At 39.9% G+C, this 27,794-nt stretch overlaps 1 protein-coding gene across 2 annotated transcripts in view; it reads left to right on the top strand.

Annotated features, from left to right (window-relative positions):
• The window catches only part of KCNAB1 (potassium voltage-gated channel subfamily A regulatory beta subunit 1), a 416,871-nt gene that overhangs the window by 15,403 nt on the left and 373,674 nt on the right, over positions 1–27,794 (top strand). Inside the window, exon 1 of one of the 2 annotated variants that reach the window (XM_016942216.4) lies at positions 6,965–7,423. The exons of the other annotated variant lie outside the window; for it this stretch is intronic. Coding sequence (XP_016797705.1) covers positions 7,182–7,423 — 242 coding nt within the window. The 5' untranslated portion in view covers positions 6,965–7,181. Of the gene's footprint in view, positions 1–6,964; positions 7,424–27,794 lie in introns of those variants that run through there. 2 annotated transcript variants of the gene reach the window in all.

Genomic DNA, 27,794 nt, shown 5'->3' on the forward strand with positions numbered 1-27,794 from the left:
GGAGAAAGTCATATTTAAAGCCATCCCCATCCATTTTGTACTCATGCAGCCCATAACATTGAAGTCCCCTGAAAATTATTGCTTCTTAGAAGTCTAAGTCTCCCACGTATAACTGTGTGTGCTGTGCACTGCACAACACTAGGGGGCACAATCCACATGGGTTAAAATTTGGATGGCAGTCCTTGGAGTTGTGCAGTGTATGTGGTAACCCTTAGACACTGACAGCATTGCAGGTATTATAATAATAATCACCATTTATTGAGCCATTTATTCTGTACTAGTTACATCAAATACAATATTTCTTATAATTTTCACAACACCCTATTAGGTAATATGATGAGCTATAGTTTCTGGGGGAAGAAACTGCGACTCAGAAAGTGCCCACTGGTGGGTTGTAGTGGTAAGATTTGAACCCAAGCCTTCCTGACTTCATAGCCTGTGCTCTTTCTACCATACTGTACTCTCTGTGGAAATTCCCCTAAGCCAGGCCAGTGCAGACTGGGATAAAGAAGAAGGTGATCTCAGCACCCTGCAAGCATTACTTCAGTGTTGACTTAACAGCATGAGACCACAATACTATCATGATATCAAACCTTCCATGGCTCAACATTACTTAAAAAGAGAGCCTAGAGCCTAAATAATGTGACTGAGACCTCATCTCCCATCCTTTCCACGCCGCTCACCTACCTCTCCTCCAAAGTAGTCATTGCTTCTAACTGCCACGTTTTGAGGTATTTCTGGCCACATTGTGCACTTTTGCACATCCGGGCCCCATGGACCATTTCCCTTCCTTTAGCTTTAGGCTAAGGCCACATTTTGGCATCTTTTGGGAACTTTTGAATAAAGAGCAAGAGAGTCATGCCCAAAGTAGGTGAGGAGAGTTTTTGCTACAGATGCCAGAGCTCCACTCAAAGATGCTTTCTAGTTGAGGACTGTGGGACCAATGCAGAATAGCAGTTAAATCTCAAGGGCCAGTCTTGCCCACAAATCCTCTCTGCCAAGGTAGAGATCTATAGATGTAGTCACCAATAAATATGCTCATTTTTTTCTTTTTTTTTAAACTTTTATTTTTGGTTTGGGGGTACATGCAAAGGTTTGTTACATGGGTAAACTTGTGTCACAGGGGTTTGTTGTACAGGTTATTTCATTACCTAGGTACTAAGCCTAGTACCAAATAGTTATTTTTTCTATCCTCTCCTACTCATTTTTTCTAAAGCAAGGTTATAGTGTGTATGTATCATACATTGGGGGGGGATTGTTTTTATGCTATAACGCAGGAGTATACAGTAGATAAGCAGTAGGGATAAGGAAAAGGAATCAGGTGAGACTGAAGATGCTACCTTTGGGTCTAGGGAGAAGGAGCTATAAGGCTGGCTCAACAGGGGCTCTCCATTAGTCATGTGTTGTACTCCCATGCACTGTAACATGCACCCCCTCCCCTATCCTACCAGGACTGTTGTGTTGTATTCGCTGAGAAAATCTAGACTAACAGGAGATGTGAGGGATTGCCTAGAAAAACACCAATGAATGACAGAGACATTTAACATTAGATTTCTTGATGGACTGCAAACTTCCTCTTTTTTTTTTTGAGACAGAGTTTTGCTCTATCACCCAGGCTGGAGTGCACTTGCGCGATCTCACCGCAACCCCCGCCCCCACCAGGTTCAAGCAATACTCCTGCCTCAGCCTTCCAAGTAGCTGGGATTACAGGCGCCCGCTACCAAGTCTGGCTAATTTTTTTTTTTTTTTTGTATTTTTAGTAGAGACGAGGTTTCACCATGTTAGCCAGACTGGTCTCGAACTCCTGACCTCAGATGATCCACCCACCTCGGCCTCCCAAAGTGCTGGGATTACAGGCGTGAGCCACTGTGCCCGGCCTGGATTGCAAACTTGTGAAAGAACTCCCTCCACTCCTCCCACCCTTTACCTTTACTGCTGATGTTGTCTCAGGGTATCTTCTCTGATCCTCTGCTCTTTTCCCAGACTGGGTTTAGCCTCAGTGATTGCTTCTATCTTTGCTCATATCACATCACTTCGTAATCTTTACTGGTTTCTCTCCTCTCCTCCACTGAGAGATCCTTGATGACAAAGGCAATGTTTTATGCATTGTGTTTTGTTAACACAGCACACACATACTATACTTAGCTGTGGTCTTGCCACATATAGCTAGACCCCAAGGTAGCTCTGGCAAGGGTGAAGAGAAGATGGCAGTGACAGGAGGAGCAATCCCTCTAGATGGTTCCCAGTGAGATGAAGGCAGACGTCTCACAGCATCACCTGCAGAGCACTAGTGAGCAAACACGTGAACAAGAGCAGAAAGATGAAGTTCCGGTAAATAATCAGAATAGAAAAATATGCGCTGGACTGTAGTCTGGTGTCCCTTGTCCAAATTGACTTGGGTGGTCCCAATACTTCCCCACCCCGGCAGTGGCAGTGCATTCCCACTCCTCTAGCCCCACCAGCTCTGGCCTCAGTTTTTATTTTAGACCTGGATGTTCTTGGATGACTGCGACATGTCCAAGATATACAGTGTTCAACAAATCACCTCGTTAGCCAAGAAAAATTTAGAACTAGGCTATAAAGGTGTTTGCTATATTCCAAGAATAACATAAATCTCACGAGCCTGGTATCTTTTATAACTAGTGAATAATTCATGGACTCCAAGTCTCGCCAGTTACAAAGGAGGAAGGATCATCACCTCTATAGCATGATTAGAGCAATTACTTTTTAAGATACACAGAACATCAGATGTAGATTAGAAGAATCTTAGAGATTACCTAAGTCTGAGCCAGTAGAGAAACTAAGGGGTCAGAAAGGTCAAGACCTGTCCAAGGTCATACTATTGTTTATGAATCCTGAACAGGTGTAGATGAAGTCTGCCCACCACCCAGAGCTGCGTGAGCTTCTATATGTGGCTTCTGTGTCCCAGGCCTCCCGTGCTCCATCAGCAGGATGGGGCAGGCAGCACCTGTCTCATCACATGGCCTTGTTGCTTTTTCCTGCACTCTGCTGACCATGTGATTGCACAGTACTTAAATATCCTAAAAAGAATATGAAAATCATTGTTCCTGAGACACAGAAGGAAAGCAAGAAAGACATTAACTGTCCTTCTCAGCTGTTCAGAGGCATTTCTTACAGTCTTACCACATTGAGCTTAAAATTGATCTTAGTTTGTATTGACAACCAAAGGGATAAATAGTTCTCTTATTAAATATAGTTTCTATCCTCCACCTTTAGACTTGGACCTTTTATGACATTGACCTGCTTTTAGAACTTTATGAAAAGAAATTTCAGTTCCAGACAAATATTGGCTTTCTCATTTCTCTCTCCTTTCCTGGGCCCAGTTCCAAATTTGGAGGACAAAAAGAGATGGACACATGGGAGAGGGCTCATGCCCCATGTTTTAGAAACTGCTTTCCTGGTTCACCTGTGTTTCTTCCTTGGCCCTCCACTGGCACCACTGCCTGAACCTCCAGGTGTTCTCAGCCCTGGAGGAACCACTTTCATGGCTCACATAGTCAGATTTAACTGGTGGCTACCATAAGTGATGTCACTGGTGCAACTTTACTTGGGAATGCTAATTTCTCCCTAACTCCATTGTACTGTGTTTTTTTTTTTTCCCCCTAGCTTTTCTGGCCTTTTCTTTATAAGCTCTTATTTCTTCTTTCATGCTCAGGGCTTTTGCTGCTAGGGTGAAAATGGAAATAGGTTTATGAGAGAAAAGGTAGCTATTGGGAGTTTAAAATTAAAGCAAGGAAATTGTTAATCTCTATGCAATGTTGATTGTGCACAAAGCATCATTCTGATCATTATAACTGGAGTTTACAAGCTTATGTCAGATACAGTCCCTTCCCTAAAAGAGCTTATAGTCTGGATGGGGAGTTAAGAGGTACACTTGCAAGAGATGTATCTCATACTCTGGAACAGCATATTATGTCTTTGTTTCCCAAAGGAGGTACAAGTACCACTCATACGGCATTAAATAACTGATTCACTTTGTAAATGTAATGTATTCCTGTTTCAATTTCCTTTCATTTTTTTCTCATTATCTAAAAAGAAGGGAAGAGAAAATCTCAGATTTGTGCTAAATTATCTTTAAAACCTCTCTAATACTTTTAAATCTTTGTCAATAAAAGATAAAAAGAGTTAAGACTCTGATCCCAAGCCTCTGGACACTAAGTATCCAGCTGCAATGTAATAACATTCTTCATTTTTATTGCATTTTTTACAGACTACATTCTATTTTATTACAAGTGATAAGGTTTTTCTGTTTATGGTGGTAGTAATATAATGTTTCCTGACTAAATGTCTTAGTTCAGGCTGTTACCATAGACTTAATGGCTTAAACAATGCACATTAATTTCTCACAGTTCTAGAGGCTGAAGTCTGAGATCAGGGTGCCAGCAGGGTCAGGTTCTTGGTAAGGGCCCTCTTCCTGGTTGAAGGGCCACTGCTCTCTCCTTCCAGTGTCCTTACATGGTGAAAAGACAGCAAGCTACCTTTGGCCTCTTCTTATAAGGGCACCAATCCCATTCTGAGGGCTCCAAGATCACAACTCGCTCACCTCCCAAAGGCCCTATATCCTAATATCATCACACTGGGGGTTAAGATTCCCACATATGAATTTTGGGAGGAATGCAAACATTCAGTACATAACACTAAAAAAATTCATTTAGGTAGAAAAAGCAACTTAATTCCAAATAGTAAATAAATAATGGTATAGGATATACAAAAATATGGCAGAAATCACAAGGGGTGTGCAAATGTTTGTGAAACAGTTTAGAAGTGTCAAGTGAGGGCTTTAGGTTTGAATTGCAAGTGGAATTTCAATGAATAATTGTGTACCGGGGCTGGGAAGAATTCCTAGAGGAGGTGAGCTTTAAGGGAGCATGGGCGTGTGTGTGAAGATTCATGTCAGCAGAGATGTAAGATGTGATGGCAGGTGGGAGGTGTGAGTGTGAAGCTATTAGACCGAATGAACAGTTTATGTCCAGGAGTCACAGTTGGAGGAGAGTCACAGCTGGAATCATGTGGTGGAAAAACCCATATGTGAGGAGTTTCTTTGCTTTTTTTTTTTAAACTTTCTATTTTGAGATAACTGTTTATTCATATGCAGGTATAAGCCGCAATAGAGAGATTCCATATATCTTTTGCCTAGTTTCCCCAAATGATGGTATCTTGCCTTGCCACAGTTCAATAGCACAATCAGGAAACTGATGATGACACAAGCCCCTGCCCTTATTCAGATTTCTCCAGTATTATATGCACTCATTTTTTAGTAATTTATATTTAGTTCCATGCAGTTTGGTTACATGTATTGATTGATGTGACCACTACCATAATCAAGACACAACAGTTCCATTATAAGAATCCCACCTCTACCCTTTTATAGCCATAGCCATCTTCTTCCCTTTTGTCTTTTCTAACCCATGACAATTATGAATTTGTTATTCCTCTCTAGCTACAATTTTGCCATTTCGAGAATGTTATATATATGGAATGATACAGATTCCAAAATGCAACCTTTTGGTATTAGCTTTTTTTTTCCCCCACTCAGCGTAAGCCTCTCGAGATTTATTCAACTGGTTGTTTTGACCAATAGTTCATTCCTTTTACTTGCTGAGTGGTATTTCATAGTATGAATATGCCACAGTTTAATCATTCACCCATTATGGAATATTTGGGTTGTTTCTAGATTTTGGCTGTTATGAATAAAGATGTTATAAACATTTGTGTACAAGTTTTCATGTGAACATAAGTTTTCATTTCTCTGGGATAAATACCCAACAGTGTGATTGCTGTGTCATATAGTAAGTTTGGATTGTTTAATCTTATAAGAAACTTTTCTGGAGTGGCTGAACCATTTAACATTCCTACCAGCAATTTATGAGGGATCCAGTTTCTCTGAATCTTTGACAGCATTTAGTGTTATCACCATTTGTATTTTAGCTATTGTGATAGGTGTGTAGTGATCTCTCATTGTGGATTTCATTTGTATTTCCCTAATGGCTAATGATCTTTTGATGCTCTTATGTGCCATCTGTATATCTTCTTCAGTGAAATGTTTGTTCATATCTTTTGCCCGTTTACCAATTAGATTGTTTATGTTTTTATTGTTGAGTTTGGAGAGTTCTTTGTATGTTCTAGATATAAGTCTTTTGTCAGATATGTGGTTTGCAAATGTTTTCTCCCAGTCTGTAATTTGCTTTTTAAAATCCCCTTCACGCGGTATTTCATAGAGCAGAAGTTGTTAATGTTGATGAAATCTAATTTATGAGCTTTTCCTTTTATGGATTGTGCTTTTGGTGTCAAGTCTAATAATTCTTCACTTAACTCTAGGTTCTGAGGATTTTCTCCTGTTTTTACCTACAAGTTTATAGTTTTACATTTTACATTTAAATCCATGATCAATTTTGAGTTGATTTTTGTATAAAGATGAGGTTTAGGTCAATGGTTCATTTATTTTTGTTTGTTGCTGTTCTGCTTTGCCTCGCTTATGGATATCCAGTTGCTCCAGCACCATTTGATGGAAAAGCTATTCTTCCTCCACAGATTTGCTCTTCATATTTGTCAAAAATAATTAGCCATATTTGTGTGGACCCTTTGCCTTTTACAACCACTTGTTGATATTTGTCTATCATTTGACAGCAACATCTGAAACAGGTTAATGGACCTTTCACCCAAATGAATCATGCCTCTAGTATAAAAAATTATTTGATTACAAAATATTTAATAATTTAGAGAAGTCTCATTACATACTCATGAATCATCCCTAAGGCTTTATGGTCTTTATAAAAACAGATTGGCCCAGATCCCACCAAAATATTTCCTTTTACCTAAATAGAAAGACATGGGAAAAAGTTCCCATATTTTTTTTCCCCAGGGCCAGTACATAGTTGCTTATGTTTGACTCTGAGTACTTTAAAGGGATGAGAAAAGTGATTGGCCACCAAAAGCCTCCTTTATGCACAGGCCTGGGCAGGGACACACAACCAACAGCTCTGTCGGGAACTTAGGAGCCTGCTCGCCTACAAAAATGATAAGAGAGATCTAAAGAAAACAAGCTAAACCTTTTGAGGGACATACTGAAGCCAGATAACCCAAGGTATTCACAGCAAGATACAGTGAGTCTTAAAGTTAAGCACCGTGCAATTAGCTTTGCTTCCTTGGGTTTTTGAAACATGCATCTGTATAAACCTGCCTGCGCAGACATCCCGAGCCCCAAGCTGGGTCTGCCAAAATCCAGTGAATCGGCTCTAAAATGTAGATGGCACCTAGCAGTGACCAAGACTCAGCCTCAGGCGGCCTGCAAACCTGTGAGGCCCAGTGGAGCAGCCGAACAGAAATATGTGGAAAAGTTTCTACGTGTTCATGGAATTTCGTTGCAGGAAACCACCAGAGCAGAGACGGGCATGGCATACAGGTACTGCTGATTGCAAAGTCATCCAACCAGGGCACTGCACTGATGTCAAAGGTTGTTATTAAAGAAATAAGGACTGAAATAGCAAGACAAAACCCTGTAAGAAAAAGAAGGAAAAACGCAGTGAGCCCTCTTCTTGGGTTGCATTCTTGTTTTTTTTTTTTTTTTTTTTAGCTTTAAGCGTTCTCTTTTCTCAGAGGGTTACAGAAAAGACAGTCAAGTTCATCTGTGGAAACTCCTAACCATGTGCTCCAGAAGAAGTATCTTTGGCTCTGAGTAGGGAGGTGATTTGGCAGGTCAAAATGAAGAATGGGGACTCCATTCTTCTTAAGGGAAAGAGAATTTATAAGTTAAGAGTAGAATTTTTTTTTTTTAATGCTGCCTGGGAATCAAGGCTTATTTTCTTCTAAACTTGAATCATGTGGTCTGTACTAATAGCTAATAAAGTAGTTCAAGTTCTCCTTGAACTGACAGCACTTTATTTATTTATTTATTTTTTAAATCAGTGTCACCCAAGATAAATTACTGGTTGTACACTAAACTTCCAATATCATTATTTATTTTATGAAAGATTAACAAAAAGGAGAAATGTTTTCTTGGTATAGGGTTGGATGTGTAATCTTTATAAGTTGCTCTGTGATGGGAAGAATCTTTCCTATTCAGAGCAATTATTGCTCCTGCACAAGTGCTTCCTTTACGTACGCCTGGAGTTTTAAACAGCCCAGAAGCTGAGTAAAAGCTATTCAGAAGGACAAGGTACTGAAAACTGAAAAAACAATTTAGCAATTGTAAGAACAGTTGTCCTAGCTCATATCAAAACTTCTGCACAGCATAAGATTGTTTTTCATGTACAAGATGTCCCCAGTGATTTCATTTTTCCAAAATCTGAAGGTCTATTTCAGTGTAGTAGCTGCTGCTCTAATTTATCAGCTAATTATATTCATAAAGCAATTTGCAATGATATGGCTCCTCTCTGGAGAGCAAAGTATTTTACACAGACTCTATGTAATAAAAGGGTTGTGCAGAAAAGAAATGAACTCTTCTCAATTTATAAGGAGGATAGGACAGCCTACCACATCCTGCTTTAGAAGGGGAGCTCACCTTTTCATGGTAGCTCATGGAATGAGGAGGGATGGATGAGGAGGAGATGCTGCTGTTTCTTTCTGAATCTGTCTGTCACCGGAAGGAGCCTGCTTCTCTGTCCCCCCACGTTTTCTCTCTTCTTCGTGTTTCCTCGACCCTCAGTGGTGGTAGTGATGGTGATGTGAACACAGATCGGGCGAAGGGGAAGATGGACCATTTCACTTTTAAAAAAGTCTGCCTCCATGTCTTTGTCATAGGATGGGTGGTATTACCATGAATTGTTACATAAACCTTTAGAGGGTATGCCTTTCTCTCTCAAAAGTCTAGTTTAAATATCAGTTACAGATCTGTGCTGTGTGCCAATGTTCAGATGAAGGTATGTTCTAGGAAAGCGTTTTTCAAAGGATTATGAAGTAGAGGAACACGTTCTTCAGACAGGTGAAAGCAAAGCTGCCTCAGCTAAAGGTGGGAGCTTGGAGCCCACCTGCTTGAGGGGAGCAGTCATCCCTCAGCCTCTTCTGAGACACCTATGTGGATTCCATACTCCCCATAGGTTTTGGGCGACTCTTCATGATGCCTTGGTGGGGAAGGTTCTGTTACCTTGGAGATGCCAGATACTGCCTTGGACAAGGGTGTATGCTACCATATCACACCCTAGTAAGAAATGGGACTTAGGAGAATGTTGCCCCTAAATCAGTTTGAGGGGAGAAAAGCACAGTTTAATTGATCATTAACCCTAAGAAATAGCCAAGGCTCTAAATTATGATGAGCTTGTGCTCTGACACATCTTCCTGACACATTTCTCCATTACCCACTCCCCAATGTCCTTAGTGCTCTGTTTATTCTCCCTTTAAGACACTCGCTTACTGCTCTTATTTAAGACATTCTCCTGCAACCATTTGGAAAGGATTTTTAGGAAAGAGAACCAGGGTTCTCTTGGCTCCTCCCCAACTTAGCTTTAGACCTTGATTTCTTATAAACATAGTTGGGGTTAAGAGAGAAGCTGACTTTCATATTCTTACTTCTTTATTATGATTTTTTCCCCCCTCAGGAAAAAGAGGGTGGGCAGGGGACCATGGCTATGTTAAAAAAACAACCTCTGTTAAGCCTTGTTTTTTCTATTTTCTTTTTTCTTGTAAAGTTGAAAGAAAATGGGCATTGAAGTTAAACAGACCAGAGTTCAAATTCAAGCTCTGCCTGTTTTAGAACTGTGTGACATTGGGCCAGTCATGACATAGAAATGCCTAATACAGTAGGTGCTCACTGGGAATGGAGGTTTTCTTCCCACTTACTCTGTAGTGTCTGTCCATCAGTCTAAGTGGGGGAGGGATTGAAACCCTTTAGGTGAAACATATAAATGGATAAGAGAATATTCTCAAAAGGAAAAAAAAAAGAATAAGACAACCCACAGTAGTTCACAATCTGTGTAGGTTTCCATGCTCAGCTTTAGAATTCTGAGAGGTCTGGAAGAGCCGGGTAAGCTGTTTTCCATTCCGAATTTGGTCAGACGCCATTGCAGACTTTAGCCCAATACCAGCTGCTTGGGTCCCTCGATCATCTGTGAGAGAGCATTATGTTGTGTTTCCATGGAGACTTCGTTTTATTTCTAACTAAGGTTGACCAGGAGGAGAAAAAAAATAAGTAAATATGCAAACACATGCATCAATTGAAAAGAAACTGGAGGACATTGAATGTGGTGTAAAAAGTGCCAAGTTGCTGTGTAGATCCTTCTGTTGGCTTAGAAATCTCAGCAAAAATAGAAGTTTTAAAATTCATTTTATCAGTGACTATAAAATGGTTACCTAAGAGGGTCTTCAGTTTACTTCTAAGAGGCTGAAAATTAATTGTCTTTATTAGATAGCACTGAACTCTAAGCCAGACAGTAAACACGAGCCTGAGTCAAGGTTAAAATACACTGAGGAGTAGTTTTATGAGAAAAACACCAAAAATATCTAGACTGAGTTAGGATGTAGCAAATACCTAGCTTTGAAGCAATCTTATAATACTAACATTGGCAGGAGAAACTTAAACAGATATAAAATGAAGCTCTAATCCAGGGACAACACTTTTCCTGTAAAAGGCTAGATAGCAAATATTTCATGCTCCAGGTTCGTATCTGCCTCTGTTACATCTACTGACCTCTGCTATGTAGGGTGAATGTAGCTATTGATGATATGCAAATGAGTGGGCACAGCCATGTTCCAATGAAACTTTATTTATGGACACGGAAATTTGAATTTTATACAGTTTTTGCATATCACAAATCTTATTTTTTCCTCCAAACCACTAAAAATGTAAAAATCATTCTTAGCTTGTGGGCCATACAAAAACAGGTGGCAGGCTGGGTTTGTTCAGCAGGCCATAGTTTGCTGACCCCTGGTTTAGAAAGCAAGGCCTTCAGTTGCTCAGGTTATGTATTTACTTGTTTGTATTTATTTATTTTTAAACCTTTTTGTTTCCAGAGGTATTTAAGGAACTCAAATGCATATAATTGAGAAAGATAAAAATAAATTACAAAGAAGATAGAAAAAACAGTGCCAAGAAAGACCAAAAGAGCAGGAAGGGAACAGAGAGCCTGGGGTGAGGGACCATGCTGTGTATAAGCCAATGTGTTGCAAGAGTTAGACCTGGATTTGGCTCTGTGCTTTCCAGCAGCATTAAATTGTGAAGAGGGAAACTGAGCCCTTTACAAAGTTACAGGGTCCTTGAGTTAGAGACAAGCCAGTTGCTCCATAATGGCACACCTCTTCCTGATCTGTAAATCAGAGAGAAGTTCCTTTTGAGATTCTTCTTTGTGTAAGGAATAATATCCTTGCAATATCCTTATAGCAAACACAGCAGTAAGGTTCCTAGAGGATCTTTCCTATGGAGCCCCTAATATTACTATCATATCAAATAATAACTCAGTAAAGACAAATAGGTGCATAATGGAAAAAAGTGACATTGGTTAAATAGAAACCATATTGGCCACTTTGGGCTATGCTTTAAGAATTTTCCAATAACAAAAACACAGATTTCTTTTTTATTCTTTTTTTTAAGAATGACAGGGCTTCTCCAGGTTCATGGAATGAAGCAATTGTTTCTAGAAAAATAAGTGTTATTTGCCAATCAAGGATAAAATTTTCTAAAGCCTTGAGCTGACGGCAGGGAGAAGGCTATAAAAGAAGAAAGGGAAAAGTAGAGAAACTCTTGGAATTCTTAACTTGAGATGGGCCTTAAGGATAATCTGCTCCAATTTCTGGTCTTACAGCTGAAGACAATTGAGGCTCAGAGATGTTGAGTGTCTAGCATGGAGTTGCACTTCTAGCTAGCAACAAAACTAGGACTAGAACCCCTGTCTCTTAGTTCTCATTCCAGTGCTTTCTTCAAGCTTTCCATATTTATTCCCAGCTCCCCAACCTCCATCCCACCACATGCCAAGACACACACACACACACACACACGCACACGCACACCCACACACAAACACACACCGCACCCTGGAGATACTGCAGATCCAGCCATATTCACTGTCCTGCTCTGTCTACTTTTCCAGGCTCCCCGTTATTGTGCTCTGTGACTTGCTTAGTCCTGCTGCTTTGCATGCTTACCCTCCACCTTCTGCCAGAATCATTGAGTCTCTACTCATCATTAGTTTTCCTACCTGGAATATTCTTACACATCCCACTTGCCTAGGTAACTCCAACCCACAGGGTCTCCTTTTGCCCCTACAGCATTTACCACCAGTCTTTTCTCTATATAGGATATAGATTGTTAGTTATTTGTGTGTGTGTGTATCTTATTGTCAAAATTGTGCATCATGACCTTGAGGATGAGGACTAAAACTTATATTTTATACTTCTTCAATGCCTTTGCACTTAGAAAGTGCTAGGTACATACTTGTTGCTTGATTGAGGTGCATCCATTCAGAAGTTGGGAAAGAGAGAAACCAAAGAGCAAGTAGGAACTTTCCTTTTCCCTGCTAATAGTGCTCTAGCCCCATCTTTTCTCCTGTATCTTAGATACAATATGCTACTTAATCTTGTTAAGCCTCAGCTTCCATATCTGTAAAATGGGCCTAATTTAACTTACTTCACAATGGCATTATAAGAAATCCATAAAGTCACATATGTGAAAGTGCTTGGCTCACTGCCTGCTAGCGTGGGAACCTAAGTGCTCCCTTGCTCCAAGCTCCTTTTTAACCAATCCTAGTAATCTATCACTTAGGCATCTTTAGCATTTCCAAAAAGAAGTGTGTGTCTATCTATAAAGGATAGAGGGACAGAAAATAAACACCTAATATTGAATATTGCACAATTCTGAACATATCACCCTCCTTTCATCACTTGCTTTTTCATTTTTTTTTTTTTGCTGTTGCTATTAGGATCTACTCAGAAAGTGTTTGTTTTTCTTTCTTTTTATCTCACACATGGGCTCCTAATCAGCTTGGCCTCAGGAAGTGTGGGAATAAATAACTCTTCAAACGATGTAATACGAAGGTATCTTTTATCAGCTGCTGCATTTCCAGTGCCTGGCATTGTGCCTAGAACAAAAATATTTGAGCCAGAATGAAATGAAAAGGACTGAAACTTCCACCAGCTTGCAGTGTCTCTCCCATTAGCTTGCCCCAGTGTCCGAAGATCTCCCTAGACTGGAGACATCAGTTCTCAGAGACTTCTGTTAAAAGGGGAGTGTGCTTGCTGAGTGGTGGCCACGCTAATCTAAGCTACTAGATGGTAGACCAAGAAGGAAACCGGACATAGTCCAAGCCTGACCTAAAATAAGAGAAAACAGGAAGGAAGCTTCCAGGCTAGATCAACAGAAAAGCTCGAGTATCCGAGCATGGTACATTGCTACGGACTATCATAGAAGCAGGAGGGATGGAACTGAAAAAAAGGGGAAGGAAAACTAGAGAGAAACCTCACTCAGCTACCAGCTTGCTTTTCTCAGAGATGTCAGGGCAGAGAATTTGAAGGCATAAATGAGAGTTTTCATTGATCATTACACAAAGACTCCAGAGATAAGTAGGAACAATTTTTCACCTGAACCCCTCTCTGTGGGTTCTGTCACAGTGCAAACATGATGTTCTAGCAGAAGGATTTAAAGACAAGCTCTTCCCTCCCTCCTCTCATCCCCTGCTTCCTTATCTACAAAATGAAGCTGAAAAACCCTACTTCAAAGGGTAACGCCATCCTCTCAAAGAGGCATATAGTGGATACCCAGGAAAGACTATCCCTCTTGCCCTTTCTCCTTTTCATAGTATTACAGGGTTGACATATGTGGAAGTTGAAAATTACATTTGTTCCTAAATTGCACTTACTGTCATCCTCCCAGGACCCTCCAAACCCCACCAAAAACACCCTTTCATCATGTGTTCTTGTGACCTGCCCTTTTCATGAGACACTTGGCACACTCAGACCTGCTTGAAAAGTATTAATAGCTAGGGCTGTGACTGTGAAAATCAATATCCTAGAAAAATGCTACTCATGCAGGGGGTTGTATTAAAAAATGTCCACATGATTTATTTTAGATGACCTAATTTGGTAAGTCTCTGGGCCTGTGCTTATTTGCTGTGAGCTCTCTAGCTGTTTTTCTCCTTGCATCAATATTTCTGGAGGAAAGTAGATGACACCAAGATGGCTCAGGCTCAGGACGTATGTGATTACTTGAAACCTGAATAGGCTGCTGGTGAAGGGCTGTGGAGGCGTAGTGAAAGGGGCTTATTCAAAACAAACAGAACGTGTTATTTCCTATTGAATGGAATAGAAATTCTAAAATAAGTATGTTTTGAAAGTGTCAGTTTAGATAGAAAATGCTTGGAATTTAAGCAAGAGTGAGAGATGAATGCTGCTTGGGTTTGAAATATTGTTGAGAGGGGCAGATATTCAATCTGTTTTGAAATTTCCACTTGGGGTTTTCCAGGATAAAAGTTGCTTTGTTTATGCAGCATGACGAAAATACTGGAAATTCAGGGCTTGAGAACAATACTGGGTTACAGGGATCCGTGCTTTCTTATATACAAGTTGTTGACAGCGGTTTCATCTGAAAAAAAGTGAGCATTTTGAAATCTGATTTTCATGACCAAAATGAACTGTAGGCCAAAGATGTTTTCACCCAAGAGAAAAACAATTCCTGAATTTCCCTGCAGTGCCTTTGAGTGCCACTGGGATGTGCTATTTCATAAAGAAAAGGAAGCTCTTCTGTTGCCTGAAACGCTGCTAGCAGAAAACTTTATTCAGACAGTCCTAGACTCGAACTTAAATTTGAATCTATGTATTTACCTTGATTATGACAATGGGAAATTTTATATAGTGAGAAAAAAATTAAAAAGGTAAGACCAGCATATTCCTAAGGTTCTGAGAAGCCTAGATTCCATGGCAAGCCTATGTTATTATAACCTAACCCAGTTAGATATTTTATAGAGCAAATTTTCTATGTCTGGGAGTTTTCTAGCGTAGGGGGTTCTGAGCTACACCACAGACCTCTGGGCATGGCTGGTGAAGAAAGGAAAAGTAGACATCTCATCCCCTACCATCTTTCAGAGAATATTCTGTTGGTGTCAGCCCCACCTCAGGTGCAGGCACCTTGTTACACAGTTAAGATGGAGCAGACTGGAACGTGTATGCTATCTGGACTGCACGGGAGAAGGCCATATCAAAGCCTGTCAATGCTCTCAGAACCATGGTCTTGTGGGCCTGGCTCATCACCAAGTTAGGAGATGGCCCTCCTCTGTACCCACTGTTTGTTTTCACTTATCACGTGTCACCTCTCCACACTTAGAGTGAGTGCCTCCCATCCAGTGATTCCTCTTCCTCTCCTTATCTAGTTACCAACTAATTCTCCCTAAGTTTTAAAATATAGATGCTTTTTAATAGAGTGTCTGCAAAATATATCATCCAAAGAAGTGAATCCCTAATGATGGGAGTACAGGTTATTTTTAGACAAACTGTCTAGTACTTAAGGCCAGAACTATTTTAAAATTTTTATCTGAAAATAATTTCAAACATAAGGAAAAGTTGCTAAAATAATATAAAGAACACATCTGGGCTATTTATTCCTTAACGTATTGTTAACATTTTGCCCCATTTGCTTTAACTTTTGTTCATGCTCTCACATGCTCACTCCTTACAACCCACCTCTCCATTTATTTTTCCAAGCTTTTTAAAACTAAGTTGCACACATCATGGCTTTTTAGTCCTCAGTATCTCTTAATAGTTATGATATTTTCTTATCCCCAATACAATTAACAACTTTGGTAAAATTTACATAAATATGATATTTTAATCTACCATTGTATTCTAATTTTGTCAGCTGACACAATAATGGCATTTTTTACTCCAGTTGTACAGGATCAGTATTGGATGGAAATATTTTGTTGTCATATCTTTTAGGTCTCCTTCAATCTGGAACAGTTCAGGAGAAATTAATTTTAGTATAGGAAGGAGGTCAAAGGAAAGACTATGACTAATTGCAAGTCCGCCTTGGGTTGGGAGGTGGCGCTGTGGTGCCACACAATTGTTATACCTGCAGGAAGGTCTTCTGGATATTGTTACCGTGTCCCTGACAACGACTGTGTCTCCCACAGCTACCCAACGAGGGCTACCACGTTTTCTTCTGGAACTTTAGGCCCAAAGCTGAGGGATCTCATAGGCCTGCTGACCTTATTAGCCTACATAAATCCGGTCCCCTGTGTCCCTGTGCTCAGCACATCCCCTGAGGGGTGGGTGTTAGTGGTAGGTGTGTTAAAAGGGAGTCACCAGGTGTTAAGAGGGGTAAGGCCCTCTGAGCACTGATGGACCACAGACACGGTTACCTCAGGATTGTCCAGCCCCTAAGTCAGGTGCCCATAAATGAGCTGGGTTAGGAAACCATCCCAAGAGGCTGAAGTGGCAGCCGAAGGAGAGGCCTGATACCAGCTGGATTCAGAGTGACGGGAGTATGGATTCTGGCCTTAGCTTCTGGTGAACCCACTGTGGGAGGGGTGGGAGCTTTCAGAAAGATGCAGGTTCTCAATGGGCTAGATGGAACATTTTTAGACAATGGATTTTGACCCAATTGTCTTCTGTCATTTTCTCCTTCGTGATATTCCTCTTAATTTGCTAAGGCAGACGAGATAGAAGCTCTGACAATTGTAGAGTGTGGGTGTAAAATGTGCAGCTCATTAAGTATCCAAGCTCTCCGTTTAGCATTTGAAGGGTTTGTAACAGGTCAGTGATTCACCCTGCTTTTGGAATTTTACGGCACTCTATAACTCAGTGCATAGTGACAATACATGCCTCTAGAAGCTAGTTACGGTTTCAAAACAGAGCTATGATTACTTCCAGAGATGACCATTGTATAAGATGGGCACCTTTATACGTAACTTCCCAAAAGGTTAACTCTCATTGTAACTTCTTTGTAACATTCCATGCTAGCACTTTCTTCCTCTACCTCTATTTTTCCTTTTGGCGCACTTATTTGTTTATTTCTGTATTGTCTGTCTCTCTCACTGGAATGTGAATTCCAAAAGGGCAGGGATTTTATCTGTATAGTTAATTACTGCATTCCCAGAATCTGACATCTAGTGTAGAGCTCAATAAATATTTGCTGAATAAATAAATTATTAAGCAGGAGTCTAACAAATAAACCTTCAATGTTCACTGGAGGACAAGCCGCTGGATATCAGTCACATGGCACCACTTCACCAGGATCCATAGTCTCCCCAGCGCTCACTTCCTAACTTTCTCTCTTTACCAAAAATCCAAGTATCCTTATTTGAGATAGTGATACTTGAGGATGACATTGTTCTCGTAGGAAATAGGTCCTTAAATCTTGGATTTTAAGATGCTTTGAGGTGACCATATCATGCTCATCATGGCATAGCCCACTGTACGTTTGTTTCTTCTGAGATATCCATTTTGTTTAACCTTAATTTGCTCATTTACTTCAATCATTCATTAAGTTTGTGATGATTAATTTTGTGTCAGTTTGACTGGGCCACAGGGTGCCCAGACATTTGGTCAAACACTATTCTGTGTGTGTCTGTGAAGGTGTTTTTGCATGAAATTAACATTGGAATTGGTGGACTGAGTAAAGCAGACTGCCCTCCCCACTGTGGTTGGGCGTCATCCAGTCATTTGAAGTTGAACAAAAACGCTGACCTCTCACAAGTAGGAGGGTATTCCTTCTGCCTGATTGTTGGATCTGAGACATCGGTCTATTTCTGCTTTCAGAGTTGAACTGAAACATCAGCTCTTCTTGAGTCAAGTCTTGAGCCTTCTGGCTTTTGGGTCCAAACTTACACCATTGACCCTCCTGAATCTCAGGCCTTCAGATTTGGATCAGAATTACACTATTGGCTCTCTTGCATCTCCAACTTGCCAACTGCTATTCTTGGGAGTTCTCAGCCTCCACAGTTGCATGAACTAGTTCCTTATAATCAATCAATTAATCAGTCAATCCCTATCTATCCATTTATCTATGAATTTATCCATCTCCTGTTAGTTGTGTTTATCTGGAAAACTCTAAGTAACATAGATTTCTCATTGTACTTTCCTCCAAAAAAGTTCTCCATGTGTTGCTGCCCAGGCCTATTCATAGTGGGGCCTTGAGTTACCTTGACCAGAATGAGACACTCGTTGCTTTCACTCAGTGTGAATTCCTGTTTCCACTTAGAGGTGGTGCTTTCTGAGGGAGGTTTAGCTGATTACAGTCTGACTAAGGTCACCAGAAGTAGTGCAGATGTCTAACACACTCATATTACAGAGCCATGGGCCTCTCCTTCTCCACTTCTCTCACCACCAGCTAGCTCTTCTTTCCCTTTCTACCAGTTGTCCCTCAATCCCACTGGCAAGTCCTCTTTAAGTTTACTCTTTTCCTCATTTCGCCTTTCCATCTTATTACAGGAGGGGTCATCATCTCATTGGAGCAGCCAGTTGTCATCCTCCGAACTATGGGGGACAAGTGTGGAGAGCTAGCTTACCTGTTGGGATTCCTAGCTGAGTCGTCCTCCTAGATAAATGCACCAGAGGATTTTCTGTCTATTCAGTAATTGTGGATGAGTGTGGGTTCTGGTTAGACTTCTTGTTCTTGGTATAGATCAGACTTTCCCATCAACTATTTGACCTACAACTGAAACACTCTTTCACTGGTAATTAATAGTTGCAGGCTGGTCCTTGGTGGTATCATCAGATCCATGGGTTTTCTTACTTAAGTCTGCCCTACTCTACCACTTTGGCAAGACCCTGGCCCATTTGACTCAGCAAAGGTAGTCAGTGCTGCTGGGACTGGGCAATGGCAGTGGAGGGGTCATGCGTTTCTACTTCAGAGGGTTGGTTACCTGCAGGAGCCTGGGTGAGACTCATTACAGTGGACAGAATCCAGCTATCTTCTTTCTGCCCCTTCTTCACAGGTACCTCTCCAAGGGCCTTCCATTTCTGACCTAATGTTCACCACTTCTTGGGTTCTGGATCCTGTATGGGTTAAATATTTTCCCTAATATGTCTCATGACTGTCTCATTTAAATTGTTGGATAATCCAAAACATATTCTTATACAAGATGGAAAAACAGGTTCATGCAGCCAAATTTACTAATACATATTATATGATACATTGGTGACACTCTTTACAAAGCTATTTTGTATGACCACTAGTCAAGCCTCGCTGTTTTTGGTACACTATCTATTTTTACTGAACCATCTACCTATTCCCCCTGCCCTGCCACCACCCCTCACACAGATTCATCCAACAGCTCTCCATTGAGTGCTCACCTTGAGTTATGCACAATTCCAGGCATTGGAGATACAGCAGTGAACACCTAGGCTAAGTTCTCTGCTTTTTAAAGGATTTAATTCTAGTGGGGACGTGCCAGTTAATGAACAAAAATAAATAAAATTTATAATACTTTAGAAGCATAAATTCTCTGGAGAAACACAAAGCACAGAAGGAGGATGAGTATTTGTGCCAAGGAGCAGTTGCAATTTTAAATAACATAGCCAAGGAAGGCCTCACTGAGAAGACAGCATTTGAATAAGTACCTGAAGGAGGTAGAAATGACAATCATTGAAGTTTCCGGGGTAAAGAGTATTATAGACAGAAGGAACAGTATGTGCAAAAGCCCAGTGTGAAAGTCTGTAGAAAGAAACAAAAACAGCCAGTGTGTCAAGGGCAGAGTGAATGAATGGTAGAATAGTAAGAAATGATGTCAAGAAGGTAAAGGGGAGAATTGAAAGTTCAGGAGGTCCTCAAGAATGCTCTCAGGTTCAGTGATTCACTAGAAGGACTCACAGAACTCAGCAAAGTCATTATGCTCATGGTCGTGGTTTATTACAGCAAAAAGATACAGATTAAAATTAGCATCAGGAAGAGGTACTTAGGGTTGGGTCCAGGAGAACCAGGAATGGAGCTTCCAATTGTCCTTTCCCACTGGAGTTGTGTGGATAGTGCTTATTTCTCTCAGGAACTGGGAAGCTTACCTGAACCTTGGTGTCCAGAGTTTTTATTTGGGTTTGGCCATGTAGACACGGCTGATTACCTGTGTGTTTGACCTTAGTCTCTGGCCCCTCTGGAGTTCAGGCTGATACAATGTGGCCCAAGACTCCCACCATAAATTAAATACTTAGCCTAGACTATCTCGTAGGGCCTTAGGCCCCCAGATAAACAAAGACATTTTTATTGGGTAGGGCATTCCAAGGGCTTAGAGGTTAACTCCCAGGAGTTGGGGGCAAGGAGCTAGATTTTTCTTTGGGCAAGATTAATTCTTTACTGCACAATAGGCACATTGTACAAAAATGTGTAGGCCATTTTAAAGGTGGTGGCTTCTAGTCTGAGTGAGATGGAAGCTTTTGTGAATACTGATCAAGGGTGTGACATGATTTGAATTATTTTTTAAAAGGATTGTCTGAATGCTATGTTGGAAAATAGGCTGAAAAGTAGAAGTAGGGTTACTGGTTAAGAAGTTACCATAATTGCCCAGGAAGGAGGTAACAGCAGCTTAAACCAGAATGGAAATGGTGAGAAGTAGTTGGATTCTGGATCTATTATAAAAGTAGCATCAGGAGGATTTGAAAAATAAATGGATATGATATGCAATAAAGGGAATACTTAAAGATGCCTTTAAGCTTCTCAGCTCAGGCAATTGGGACCAACAAGTTGCCCTTAAATTAGATGAGAAAGATTTCAGGGGAGTGGATCTGGAGGGAAGAAGAGTAGGAACTTACTTTTTAGACAGGTTGGGTCTAAATGCCTATTAGAGAACAGTGTCAAGTTGATAAAAGTTTGAAGTTCATGGGAGTGGTATGGACTGGAGATTCATGCTCAAAATATAAATATAAATATATAAATCTTGGAGTCATCTGTATATTGTGAGAACATAAAGCCATGAGATAAGCAAGTAAGTGTAGAGAGAGATTATAACAAAAGCCCCAGGACTACAGCCTAGGCTCTCCAATGTGAGGAGGTAGGAGAGATGAAGAGGAACCAGCAATGGAAACTGAGAATGAGTGTGCAGAAAGGCAGGAGAGAAACAAGATAGTGGGGTGTCAGGATCAAACAAAAGAGAGAAGGATCAACTATGTTCAATACTACTGCTAGGTCAAGTAAGGTGAGGACTGAGAGAGACCATTGGATGTAGGAACATGGAGGCCACTATTTATAAGAGCAGAGAGAAAAACGTATCTTACTTTCTACACAGCACTATGCTTGAAAGGAGAAAGCAAAGACCCATATATGCATGTAGGAACATTTTAAAATTTAATTCTGAACTCCTACTTAACAGAACTCTGACTACCATCCATTGAGCAGCATCTCTGAATTTCTTCCTACTTATGAACATATAGAAAAAAATCATAAGAAATTGGCCCTACCTATGAGCAGAATACAGAAAGGTTTTCCACAAATGATGATACTTATAAAGCTGGATTATTAAAAATAGTACTCATAAGTTATCTGTTTGTCTCATGAAACAGCATCTCTGCCCCCGATTGAGAGTAGAAAGACATTGTGCTCTTATTCTACAGTATATTTTATATTATAGTGCTCCCTTTGTTTTGACAACTGGAAATGTCCCTTTATAGGTTATTAAATTGCATTTAAATTCATTTTGTTATATTTTATTCAGAAAATCTATTTGCTTGAGGTGTGTATGCGTATGCATGTGTAGAATGTTCCACATCAATTAAATCTTTTATATTGACCCACAGCTCAATTTTTCAGTCAAAATAACATAGATATTATGCTTAACAACCAAAATGGATACCATTAAATTATAAAAGTCACAAGAAAAAGAACAGGATGAAAAACACACAAATATTAGCCGTTGCTATTTTTAGGCATTAGAAAGGTGGATTGTTTTTTTCCCTCTCCTCTATTCCAAATGCATGTGTATTACTATAATAAAAGGGCCGCCTGTAATCCCAGCACTTTGGGAGGCCGAGGCAGGGGGATCACGAGGTCAGGAGATTGAGACCATCTTGGCTAACACGGTGAAACCCCGTCTCTACTAAAAATACAAAAAAAATTAGCCGGGTGCGGTGGCTGGCGCCTGTAGTCCCAGCTGCTGGGAAGGCTGAGGGAGGAGAATGGCCTGAACCCGGGAGGTGGAGCTTGCAGTGAGCAGAGATAGCGCCACTGCACTCCAGCCTGGGTGACAGAGCGAAACTCCGTCTCAAAAAAATAAATAAATAAATAAATAAATAAATGGGCCAAAAATGTAATTAAAATAAAATTTAACATTAATTCTATTAGATTTTAAGAATTTAAGATATATGGTTTTGAAATTCTTTTTGAGATAAGGTGAGATAGCTCAGATCTAAAACCAAAACAAGTGTTGGGATTCGTTAGTCATATCTCTACTGAGGTTTACAAATAAATACTCTTACACTGAAATTAACCAGGAGAAAAATTTGGGCTCTCATGTAAACAAGACACTGAAATGCATTCTATCAAAGTGCTTCTATTTTACAGTTAACCTTGGATCATATAGACTATTTTTTATCAGATATAACTTGTTTTTTTTGCAAGTAACAGAAAACCTAACACAAACTGGCTTATATAATAAAGGAAACTTACTGGCTCATCCAACTGAAAAGTCCAGAGGTAGGGAAAAATTTCAGATTTAAGATGCAAACAATGTGGACAGGACTCTGTTTCTTTCTCTCTGCATCTGTGGGCTTTCTTTCTTGATAATGGCTTCACTCTCAGCTCCACATGGTGGGTCTGTGGCAGCTTCAAGCCTTCCTCTTGTCTGCAATGTGGCATGTGACTGACAACTGTCAGGGTTACACCCTACCTCATTCACTCCCAGAAGGAAAAAGCAAAGGCACCTTTCATTTCCCAGAAGCTCTGGCTTATGATTCTTTAGTTTTGATTGGATTCATTGTTCGTCTCTGAACTACTGACCTTATCTGGGAGATGAGAGAAGCTGAATGACTTCTGTAGCTTCTGTGCTCAACCCCTCCTAAGCTGCCTGACTGAGAATGAAGACTCAGAATACTCTTGGTGGGAGAAGAGGGGAGTAGTTTATGGCGAGGCAACCTACATATGTCCGCCCCCCCGTAATAATTGAGTCTGGAGGGCACAGATGGAGATGAGCTGATGTGGTGGTAAATTCATGGTAGTGAAGATTCCAGGTGGCCAGTCATCTGGAAATTGGGAATGACACTACTCTATGCTACCTAGTTGTGTGTTGTTTCTATTTCTTGAGCTTTGGGTCTTATTCTTAGCTCTCTTCTTGCTCTAAAACTCTGACTTCTTAGGGGTAGGGGAATATTTTCCTCTATTAGTCTATGTCCCAAGTGGTTTGTGCTGCTTAGTCACATGACTAAAATGAGCAGAAATCTTATCTCATCTAACGAAAAGTAAGAAGAGAAACTGGCTTTAAATGATATTTAATTTAGCATGGAAAGTAATGCATTTTTAATAAGGAACACATTAAAAACTCATAAAGTATTTTATTTATAAGGCGGTTAGCCTCCCCTTGCCCATTGTTCCAATAAATACCATTAAGTTCCATCAACTCTTCAGTAAGTACAATTACACAAGTGCCACATTTCATTTTGCATTTGATTATGGCAGTGCCCCCTCCACATATATTCTTCATACGCGAAGACTAAGTGCACAGTATTTTAGAATCTGAGGAGATATTAGGAATAATTTTGCATACCCCATCCCACTAACTAATTTTACAAGTAAGTTTTCTGAGGCTTGAAGAAGTTAAGCAACCTGCTAACAGTCACATAGATGGTTTGCTACCCTAGTTAAGAGTTTAATCAAAGGCTTTTGATCCACCAGTTTTCTCTTTGCACAATAGAATTGTTCAAATCAGCAAGATTCACTGAGCACCAGCTGTGCCCTGGGCAATATCACTGAGTTTACAACAGTAAAAGACATAGTTCCTTCTCTAAAGAAATTCTAAGAGCAGTCCAGTAGAAGAAAGAGCCATGACAACCAGATAGTTAGAGTCTGGCATAATACATATAATACTGCTTTTAAAAACACAGTCATAACATAGTAGAGCAAGTGATGAATGCTCTCTTGATAGTCAGGGATGACTTCTTAGAGGCAGAAAATCATTCACAGGGTTGGATAAGAGTTCAACAAGTGGTCTAAGACTAGAAGAGAATTTGATGTAGAGGAAACAGCATGTTTGAAGGCCCAAGAGCTAGGGAACCAAGGCGATAGTAATAAGCACAAGTTTTAGAGACAGGCAGATCTGCACTAAATGCTTGTTTTAAATCTTGCTAGGTGAGTGACTATACAATTTAAGTATCCTTTCTGAACATTGACTTGTTTGCATCAGAAGTAGAAATAACAATACCTATCCCACAGGGTTTGGAGAAGATTAAATAATAGAACAACTATAAAACATGTAATGTAGTAGGAGCTCAGGAGCAGGTAGCAACTCTTCTCCATCTCCTCCTCCTCCTTCTCCTCTTTCTCCTTGCTCTCACCCCACCCCTCAACCCTTTTGGCGAAGAGAGTGTTAGAAGATGAGGTTAAGAGGCAGGGAAGAAAGAGATCAGTGGAGGTCTTAGAAGCTGACCATGAAAAACTGTTGAAGGATTCTTAGGTAAGAAGTGACAAGATCAAACTGCCATCGAAAAAAGGTATTTCTGGAAGATCTGTGCATAGGAAACTGATAGGAAGTGATTTGAATAATATAGGTGAGAGAGCTTGAAGATGAGTAACAGCAGTAGAATGGAAAGGAGAGGAAAGCATGGATCAAGAGACATTGGGGAAGTTAAATTAGCAGGATGTGTTCTGCATAGCTTTGTTCGCTGCATTCTGGCTTTCATTTTCACACGTACATTAAGAGGTTGTCTAGAAGGGAAAATGCTCATTGATCTAATTAGGCCCGGAGGTAGTCATTGTGGCATGAAGGAAGGAGGCAGAAGGGCAGAACTCTGCAGCAGCTGTAGCTGCTTTTGGCTCTTGTGTCTTTAAAATGCTTCTACAGAATCACTTAAATCATCCTCTTATTCTCATTCACATGAAAGGAAATCTCAGAGAGAGCCCTTGAACTAGAAAATCTTTTCTTTCTTCTCTGACTTTAAAGCAACTCCCTAAACCACTCCATTTCTGAGGCAATTATCTCTTCACTACAATTTATTAACTGAGAGTAACCTCAAATCCTTTACTTTTAAGCAGCACAAAACTTTCCTCCAAGGCTGTCTGTGTCTGCCCTTTAAGAGGTATTAAAGGGCCCAGTGCGGGTAGGCCTGGCCCCTGGGGGTGCTCACCAAATCCTGTGGATCAACTGCATCACCTCACTGCCTCGTCATTCACCCATTCACCGTGTACTTCCTTTAAAAAACCCTGTGATCCTTACCACATGTTTATTTTTCTTGTTTCACAATGGTTTTAATGACCCCTTTTATTGATGACCTAACTGAAAGATGGAATAATTTGTTGACACACACAAACCACTCCCATCCAGCCCCCAACCCTCCAGAGGACTGATGTCAAGAAGAATGTAGTTACCTGACATTTGTGATAAGATCAGCTGACAGGGAGTTTCCCCTCACTCTTCCTCACTCCATTTCATGCTGATTTTGGATCTAACTAGTAATTCAGTTTCGTCCATATTTTCTTTTTGAATATAGGTAACTGTCTATATATTTTTAAAATATTTTAATTCTACCCACATATGGGTTTCTGCATAATCTGTGAAGGCTGGTCCACATAAGCAAAGTATTGTGACTTTACACTTTACATAAAATAACTGGTTGTTGACTTGTCTACAAAATACTTAAGTATGTGAGCTCAGATGAAAATGAATGAAGAATTATTGATAAGGGATTTTAATTTTTATCCATAATAGTATGTTTACATAATAGTATTATCTACAAAATACCTATGCATGTGAACTCAGATGAAAATGAATGAAGAATTATTGACAAGGCATCTTAATTTTTATCCGTAATAGCATGTTTTGCTTATGTTAAAAACAAAACCAAAACTGAAAACTACTCACATAGCATTCTTAAATACGACAGGGTTTTGAATTTTTTGGTCTCGATATTGAAAGCATTCTAAGAATTCACAAGACTTTAGAATAAACATTTAGAACACTGTGCGTGGGATGCCTGATTTTTAGGATTGGGCACATAACAGCCTTTGAAGAACTCACATCTGAAGTGCTTTCATACTTGAAATCATAGAATGGCTTTCTAAACATTGCCTATGGCCAAATTGAATAGAAAGAGTATTTAGGACATATTTATACTGGATTTTTTTTTTTAAGTTTTAGCAAGGAAGACAGAGAAAATGGTAGCAATATCACTATACCTGTTTATTTTTGTGCATTATGTGAATCTGATGTTTCTTCCCATTTTAGGTATTTGACCACCTGCTATGTGGAAGATATTATGCTAGACACAAGTTAGGACTAACTAGGTCTCAAAACAGAGCCTTCCATTAATTAGTTGCCATCAGTCTCCTTACTCCTGATGGTCTTGAGAGAACAGTTGTCTTATTTTCATTGTATGTTCAGCTGTATCTTGAGGTTGGAGAGAATCACGGATGTTACTAAGACATGGAGTCTCTTGCTTAAAAAGGATAAGGTAGTTGCTAACATCTCTCATAGACCTGTGATGTCTGTGAAATTCCTTCAGATAATTTCTGCTGATGACTGAAAGTGAGGCGATTTGCCAGCCAGCATCATGACATCTTCAGTTACTCTTACCTTTGGTTTAAAAAAAAACAAAACACCAAAGAGCTTGACCCTGGGACAGCCTGGGGAGAAATCTGCCCACCCTGCTGGCTCCAAATGCATGAAAACCACTCTTTACCTCCTTCATTTGATTAGCTGCTTCAAATTTACACCGAAGGAAGGAAAAATCCTCATTGACTTGACACTTGTTTTGGACAAAAATAAGATCAGAAAAGCAAGGGAAACCATTTCACAAAGCCAATTATATAATTCACAAAACTTTGGTGCTCTGAAGTCCATAACTAATTGCAGAGGAATTATAATTAGGTAGCTTAGAAAATTGCTTTTAAAATTCAAGTTTAGGTGTGGTTTACTGAACAGTATTTGAAAGTAAGATTCACACTATGCTATCCTATATGGTAGCCACTAGTCACATGTAGCTAATTTAAATTAACATAACAGTAAATTAAAAATTCAGTTTCGTCAGTGGCATTACCCATATCTCAAGTGCTGAATACCCATATGAGGCTAGTGGCTACTGTGCTGGGCAGTGCAGATATAAAACAGCCTCATCATCCAATAAAAGAGATGGGGATTATAAAATACAACTCAAGGCAAAAATCTCAGATTCAACATCCTTAAGGTTGTCTTTGTTTTATGGAATTTTTTTTAGGTTTTCCAGTGAGCTATGGCACTTAAAAAAATGCCACATAGTCCCCTTACCTTGAGTCATGCCAGATAGTGGGACCTCTGGTTGTTACCCAATGTCAACCTCATGGTGAATGTGTAGGAGTTATGATCAATAAGAATGAGATTACTATCTGGCAGTGCAGTTGAGTTAGTAACTTGTAAATAAAACTCAGTTATGGAAAAGATGTCAGGACGTACCTCACCTAAAAACATTTTGATGTATGCTTTTCTGTATATTCAGCTATTATTCAAGTTACTGAGAAGCATCTTGGTCTTGGTGATTAAATTTCTGCAATGAGCACATTCCTGGCACCAGCTGAATCTTACGATAAGAAATATATGAATTTTGTCTTTATTCTTGTTGATTCATTTCCAGCCATAACCTTTTGCTGGGTGTAAACACAGATGAAGAAGCACTTTAAGTCAACTTTTATCTTGTTAATTCATTACCCTTTGTGGCAATGGCAAACTTTGTGCAGAATTATAAATCAAGTC

This window comes from Pan troglodytes, chromosome 2, assembly GCF_028858775.2.
Source record: "Pan troglodytes isolate AG18354 chromosome 2, NHGRI_mPanTro3-v2.0_pri, whole genome shotgun sequence".
Lineage (NCBI taxonomy): Eukaryota > Metazoa > Chordata > Mammalia > Primates > Hominidae > Pan > Pan troglodytes.